This window comes from Argentina silus, assembly GCF_951799395.1.
Source record: "Argentina silus genome assembly, chromosome: 18".
NCBI classification, from domain to species: domain Eukaryota; kingdom Metazoa; phylum Chordata; class Actinopteri; order Argentiniformes; family Argentinidae; genus Argentina; species Argentina silus.
The window spans coordinates 8,290,371-8,297,870 of record NC_139672.1 but is presented as its reverse complement, the minus strand read 5'-3'; the positions used below and the strand labels follow the sequence as shown (position 1 = coordinate 8,297,870).

General features: G+C 51.6%; 1 protein-coding gene across 1 annotated transcript in view; it reads right to left on the bottom strand.

The window, feature by feature from the left end:
- Positions 1 to 7,500, bottom strand: part of LOC310819254 (myomegalin) — a 42,613-nt gene that overhangs the window by 4,091 nt on the left and 31,022 nt on the right. The window contains exons 29-40 of the mRNA XM_083690498.1: positions 7,424 to 7,500; positions 7,097 to 7,214; positions 6,956 to 7,010; positions 4,748 to 4,995; positions 3,945 to 4,100; positions 3,209 to 3,466; positions 2,617 to 2,748; positions 2,156 to 2,272; positions 1,765 to 1,954; positions 1,327 to 1,451; positions 834 to 1,100; positions 1 to 19 (exon numbers count right to left, since the gene is read on the bottom strand). The exon at positions 1 to 19 is cut by the window's left edge and continues 187 nt beyond it; the exon at positions 7,424 to 7,500 is cut by the window's right edge and continues 41 nt beyond it. Coding sequence (XP_083546624.1) covers positions 1 to 19; positions 834 to 1,100; positions 1,327 to 1,451; positions 1,765 to 1,954; positions 2,156 to 2,272; positions 2,617 to 2,748; positions 3,209 to 3,466; positions 3,945 to 4,100; positions 4,748 to 4,995; positions 6,956 to 7,010; positions 7,097 to 7,214; positions 7,424 to 7,500 — 1,762 coding nt within the window. The remainder of the gene's footprint in view (positions 20 to 833; positions 1,101 to 1,326; positions 1,452 to 1,764; positions 1,955 to 2,155; positions 2,273 to 2,616; positions 2,749 to 3,208; positions 3,467 to 3,944; positions 4,101 to 4,747; positions 4,996 to 6,955; positions 7,011 to 7,096; positions 7,215 to 7,423) is intronic.

The window sequence follows — 7,500 nt, the reverse complement described above, 5'->3', positions numbered from 1 at the left end:
GAGTGGGGGTCCAGAGGATCTGTGGATCGGAGCGAGGGAGGGAGGGAGGGAGGGGGGGGAGGTTGGGAGGGGGGGGTTCATTTTAGACTGAATGGGTTCACTGAGCGAATTCAGAATGTTAGAAGTGTTTTAGTTAGAAAGAGGTCAAGAGACAGACCTATCTGTATCATACCACTAAAACTCCTAGACTGCTAGCGACTGTTAGCTCTGGAAGCTGTACCATTGACACACTGCATCGTCAGCCATCAGATGCTCATTGACAGATTCGCTGTAAGTCTAATGTGCTCCTGTGGTACACAAAGGTACCACCATGCGGTGCAGTGAGAGAGTTAGAGTCACACCATTGGCAGTGATGTGGCTGTGGCTGTCCTCCAGGTCAGAGTAGGGAGCGTAGGGGGATCCACAGTTAAACAGCCCAATGTCCCTGACCGGGGGAGACGGGGCTGGGTCTGGAGAACACACACACCACACACACACACACACACAGACACGTGCAAGCATACACACACACACGCACACAAACACACATGCACGCAAACACGCACGAGCACACACGCGCGCGCACACATACACACACACACACACACACACACGGCAAACATGTTAGTTCACTGCACACCACATGCAGCATTTCAAATAGCATGTGTCCTGTTAGTTAGAGTTGTTATTAGTGCTGCCCTTTTCAACATGGCAGTCAGACAGTAAGAGTAGATCACCCAGAAAAAAGCCTTTCCATGCATTGCTTCTGTCTATCCATCCATCCATCCCTCCATCCCTCCATCCATCCATCCCTCCATCCCTCCATCCCTCCATCCATCCATCCATCGCCTTACCGTGCAATAGCTGCCGCCTGTACAGGCTGTCCCTCTGGGGGCTGGCAGTGAGGGCGGAGAGGGAGGGGGTCCGGGGGGTGACCCCTCCCCCCACCCCCCCGCCCAGCTTCTGCTCCAGGTGTTTGTGGAGCTCCAGCTGCTTGAGGGCGCTGTTCTCGTGGACGCTGCTCTGGAGCTGGGCTCTCAGACTCCTCACCTCCCCCAGCAGCTCCCCCAGCTCCACGGGCAGGCCGGGGACGCCCTCGTACCCGCCCTCGCACAGGTAGCCTGCCAATCAGAGGACAAGAGAGAGTGATTGACTTAGCGATTGACCACTAAGGAGAGATCCTCAGTCATTGAGGGGGTTGACCGATCCTGGTCCTTTAGGGGCAGGCTTTGTGTTTCAGCCCAGCAATAACATTCAAGATATCTGGAAAACGACTTGTCATCAGGAACAAAGGCTGACAAGGGTCTAAAGGGTTTTAAACTGTACTGGGTGAGTGAGGAGGCTGACCTGCAGGGTTGCCCTTGGTGGTGGCACACACCCGGTCGTAGACCTGCAGTTCACTCTGGAGAGAATGGAGCAGCTCCCTGCTCTCACACAGCTGCTGCTGGAGCAGGGACGCTTCATGCTGGAGCCTGAAGAGGAGAGATTTAGGTTTCATAGGTTAGGTTAGGATGTGCACGCTCGCACACACACACACACGCGCGCGTGTGCGGCACAGACACACAGCACACACACAGTGCACACACACATGGTCAGGTCTGGCATAGTCAGATGTGAACACACACACACGTCGCACACACAGACACAGACACACACACACGTCCAGGTCCGGCATAGTCAGACGTGAACACACACACACACACACACACACACACACAAACACGAACACGCGCACGCGCACACGCACACGCACACACACACACACACACACACACACACACACACCTGTTGGTTTTCTCATGGCTGGCCTGTCGTTCCTGTCTCAGGATGTGTATCTGCTGCCCCTGCTCCTGGCTGTGAGTCTGCAGACGTCGTAGCTCCTCCTTCCACTGCTCCGCCTCCAGCTCCGCCTGCTTCAGACGGGAGCGGCCTGTAAGCTCCGCCTCCCGCAGCTGCTCCGCCTCCTCACACATGTCTGAAGGAGAGGAGAGAGTGAATGATATTCACATTCATTTTCAATTGGAACTAATTTAAATGTGTCCCAATCTATCTGTTTATGTTGTATTTCCATTGATTTACTGATATATGGACATGACCTTATACACAGTAAAAACTAATGACATATTATCCATTCCTGGGTTAGGGTTATGGTTAGGGTACAGATTAGATGTAGTACCTGTACTGGCCTGCAGGCGTGACTGGAGAGCCAGGTTCTCCTCCTTCAGAACTCTGATCTCATTGGACAGCTGAGTGACTGAGTCCAGACCCTGGATGTAGATGTTTGTGGGCGCCCCTAGAATGATAACAATAAGAATGTGATATACTTGTATACAGTATTGGGGTTCCTATCAGAGGTACCTTTAAATACCATTCCATTGATTACAATGGTCAAATCAAGGGTAACTGAGTGTGAATGGAAGATCTTATGTGGGTCTTGGTGTGTTTTTGTGTTGTTGTGTTTTTGTGTGTGTGTGTGTGTGTGTGTGTGTGTGTGTGTGTGTGTGTGTGTGTGTGTTTCTGTGCCTGGCTACGAGCATCCATGTGTGTGTGTGTGTGTTTCTGTACCTGCCTACATGCATCCGTGTGTGTGTGTGTGTGTGTGTGTGTGTGTGTGTGTGTGTGTGTGTGTGTGTGTACCTCCGTCTCTGCCCGTGTTGGCCAGCCTGTCCTCCAGCTGCTGTCGGAGTCTCTCGTTGGTCCTGATGGACTCCTCCAGACGCTGGCGCAGACACCTCACCTCCCTCAGGTGCTCCTCTATCAGGTCAACGCCTGCAGAGGCAACACACACACATGAGAGAGGCAACACACACACATGAGAGAGGCAACACACACACGAGAGAGGCAACACACACACATGAGAGAGGCAACACACACACATGAGAGAGGCAACACACACACGAGAGAGAGGCAACACACACACATGAGAGAGGCAACACACACACGAGAGAGAGGCAACACACACATGAGAGAGGCAACACACACACACACAAGCTCACGTTCAGCATTGTAGCTGTTTTTTCTGTACCACTCATTTTTCTTGGATAGAGACAGTGGAGAAAGACAGGAAAGTAAGGAGGAGAGGGTATGTCAGCAGGGCATGGGCCCGAATTCTAACCCATGCCGATATGGGCATGTGTGTGCACTGTAGGCCGTGGTGCTAGACCACTGGACCACTGGACCACCCCCAGGCCACAGCATTGTAGCTTTGAGCATATTATGAGGGCCATACCGGTGAGGCTGTTTCCTGATTGGTATCCTGATGACCCGGAGATGCCTCTGATTGGCTGAACCATGTTTGCCGTATCCCACAGTGCACCGCTCTCCACCAGACGCACGTTTGGCTTCAGGACATGGACTCCGGGCTGCCCGCCCATCTGGTATTGTTGAAAGGCATGATGGGATAGCTGGCTGTAGGGGGAGGGGGAGGGCTGGGGGTGGGTCGCCGGGGGGACGGTGGACAGAGCTTTGGCATGTGGAGCAACAAAACCTGTAACCATGGAAAAGGGAGAGATGATGTCAGACACGCGATAGAGAGTAGCATAGAGAAGCATAGTTGTTGACACACACCTATAGGAACCTAGTATAGGACCCTAGTATAGGACCCTCAGAGATGTATAGGGCATGCATGGTTTTGTTCCAACCCAGCCCTGATTCAACTCATCCACTAATCATCAAGACGTTGTTATCCCAGTGATCATCCGATAGTAGTAAACCACTCGAGTCTGTTTACACACTCATGCTGCTGGCTTTCACCATTCTCCTTCTCTATCACACACACACACTCGCACACACATACACACACACACACTCACACGCACACACGCACACACACACACACACACACACACACACACACACACACACACACACACACACACACACACACACCCCTCATGACAGCACAAGTCCACGACACAAACTCATGCTGACCCCCCCCCCACCCCCCCAGCCCTTCTTCTGCTCACTCTCATTCATCTGCCTGTGCAGTGTGTCCAGCTCCTGGTGAATGGCGGTCAAAGAGAAGGCCCTGTGCTGGAGGTCAAAGTTCACATACTGACCCCAGAGGTCAGGACCAGGCCCGGGGCCAGGGAGAGAACAGGACACGGGACCAGTGAGGAGGTCTGGAGGAGGAGGAGGAGGAGTGGAGAGGAGGAGAGGAGATGAAGTGTAAAGTGGGAAGGAAGGAGGGACGGAGGAAGGAGGAAGGGTGAGAGGAGAGGAAGAGGAGGTAAAGTGAGGAGGACGCTCTCTTTACGATTGAAGCTGTTTTTACAGTAGATGAATCACACACACACTGTCTGTCTGTCTGTGTGTCTGTGTGTCTGTCTGTCTGTCTGTCTGTTTCTGTGTCTGTCTGTGTGTCTGTCTGTCTGTCTGCCGGTCTGTCTGTCTGCCCGTCTGTCTGTCTGTCTGTCTGTCTGTCTGTCTGTCTGCCCGTCTGTCCGTCTGTTTGTCTGTCTGTCTGTCTGTCTGTCTGCCCATCTGTCTGTGTGTCTGTCTGCCTGTCTGTCTGCCCATCTGTCTGTGTGTGTGTCTGTCTGTCTGTACCTCTGGGTGACGCAAAGGGCGCTGAGCAGAGCATGTTGGGACAGCTGCTGGAGGACTTAAGAAAACCATGAGATGGAGGGAGGGATGGGCGCAGCTCTGAAAGGAGAGTGGAGAGGAGGATGAAAGAAGTGTGAAAGAGCGGATAGAGGGATGTTTGAAAGAGGATCCAAGGAGGAAGGTGTATGACAAGCAAATGCAACACTGTGACTGGCTAAAATACCTGCGCTTCCTGCTCCGTGTCCCGCCTCCTCTCTTTGCTCTTCCTGGTATTCGCTGCCTGCGTCCACGTCCGAGCACAGCTCCAGATCCTCATTGGTTCGGCACTCGTCCGACACGAAGGAGGTCCTGTCTGATTGGTCGGTGGTCTCGGAGAGGGCGTGGCAGCTGGAGGGGGTCTCTGGGCGCTGCTGCAGCTTGGTGTGGAGAGACTCGATGATCTTGTCCTTCTGCTGCAGCTCTTTGCTCAGCCTACACACACACACACACACGCACAGACATGCAGACATACGCGCGCACGCACGCACGCACACACACACACACACACACACACACACACACACACACACACACAGAAAAAAGAGATATCCTTCAATAAAGCTGTTTATTCAGTGCCTAGAGAATGAACAGACTCAATCACCTCATATCCAAGAGCTCAATTCCGCTAAATATGACCTTACCTTGGTGTGTGTGTGTCTGTGTGTGTGTGTGTGTGTGTGTGTGTGTGTGTGTATGTGTGTGCGCGTGTGTGTGTATCCCCTTACTGTTTGAGTTGCCTCTGTAGGATCTCCCTCTCTCTCTCCAATTGTCTTCTAATGAGGACTGTCTCTCTCCCCTGAGCAACTCCACCCTCAGAGAAAGACCACAGAGAGTCCCTGTATATGGGACTGCTCTTAGAGAGCATAGACTTCCACAGAGGGGCCATCTGCCCGGGAGACAAGCCCAGAGAAACACCACTAATCCTGGGTAGGTTGAGGTCTAGGACTGGGTCGTGGTCTGGTTGAAGTGGAGGCCAAGCGACAACTGAATGGTAAGCAATTACTACACAAGGACACTGTGATGTTATGTGTTGAGTAGCATGTAGATTTAGCTGTCGCCCCTCAGAAGATGACTGTAAAGTAATCCAAATATAAAAGTGGTCATGAGAGAATGATGGTGATCAAAATAGGTACAGCTGCTTCCTCTCTGTTGATTTAAAGCTCATTTCCTTCTGTGTGAGTCTCCGTCATGTCGATTGCCATGTATATAAAAAGACAAAATCCTCCAAACGGTAATCCATCATAAAATCCTCCCGTCATCGAAATGTCACCCTTCCACAGACAAGTAGCGTAGGGAATGAGTTCTCTCCACAAAGATCGAGAGAGAGAGAGAGAGAGAGGGATTTACCAAGCCCCATCCACAGTGGACGGGGGAGGACATGGGGGGAGGGGGGAGGGAGGAGGGTGACAGGGTAGCGGGTCTGACAGAGCAGCACGGGACAGTCACACAGTCACGCTTAGCCTCTTACAGAAGCCGGCCTGGACACCTGAGTCCTCTAGTTAGTACATTACAGCATACTACACTGGTTCTGGTGGGGATTAACAGTCAGCCTTCTGTCTCTGCATATGGAGACATATGTGTACGCCTCCTCGCCAGCCCCAACCAGTCATGTGACCTGAATCATCTAATCACCACAACCGGGCTAGCTATGAGCTAGCTGTAAGCTACCTATGAGGTAGCTATGAGCTACCTATGAGCTAGCTATGAGCTAGCTGTCAGCTAGCCTGGGTAGCTAGCCTTGCGTGCTAGCCTTAGCCTCGCGTGCTAGGATTCTAGTCACACAGGTGGTGGTTGAAACTGTGGAATATTCCGTGGACTGTTGCCAGATTCAACAACCTCACAATGTTTTGCTAAAGCAATGACAAGTTGGGTAAAGCAGTGAGTCCAAGCCGGGACAGACAGCCACACAGGCTAATGGCTGTACAAACAATACACAGGAACCCTCATTTGAGTGTATTGGGATGGACAGCTGCTACCAAAGAGAGTGGATCAAACAGATCTTTAAGCTGTGTAGAGGGTCCCCTCTCCAAGATCTCCAATTAAGCCCTACCATGTGTAATCTTATCAAGCTGTGACTGCACGTGTGCATGGGAGTCCCCATGACTAAGCATGTGTAGCTGTTACACACACACACGCACACACACGTGCCTGGCCAGTGGCAACTCTAAGGGTTTTACCTCTGACTTTACCTCTGACACATCGTGTGTAATTGGGTGGCAGTGTGTATAAATAGGTGGAGATGAGTCTCAGCTTTGTCTTTAGACTACAACAGCCGGTACCAGGAAAGACAAAAACAGATAAGGGGAAACCCTTACTGATGAACACACACACACACACACACACACACACACACACACACACACACATACACACACACAGAAAACCAACCCACCGTAGAGCAAGCAGCTCATGGCCCATCTTGTCATCATGGAGCTCTGCACGGTCCCCTATGGAAATAAATTGAGATAATAGGTGAGAAATAAATGTGTGTGTGCATGTGGGTGTCGATGTGTGTCACATTTCCCACACTCACTTCCACTGATCTTGGTGCCCACTCGCTGTGCCAGGGCAGTGCTCTGTGCCAGCTGCTCTCTGAAGCTCTGGCCCATGTAGTAGTCGATGTCGTTGGCACGCAGAAGCTCTTCAAAGGCCTAATAACACAGTACAATTCAGTTACATTCAATTTCAACTCACTAACTGCCAAAGAATTCAGAGTAAGTCACCCCCGGCACTAGAGAATGTTGACAATTTGGGTGACTTTATTCACCCTCGGCACTGAATGAGTGAAATTGGACTCTCTTTGATACCATTCTATTCAACGGAATCTGAATAGTGAATGGTGAAGTGACTGTGTGACTACCTTGGTGGTGTCTCCCAGGTGTTGAGACAGGATGTGACAGACGCCCCTGCCCTCTCTCATCCTCTGCCTCAGATGGG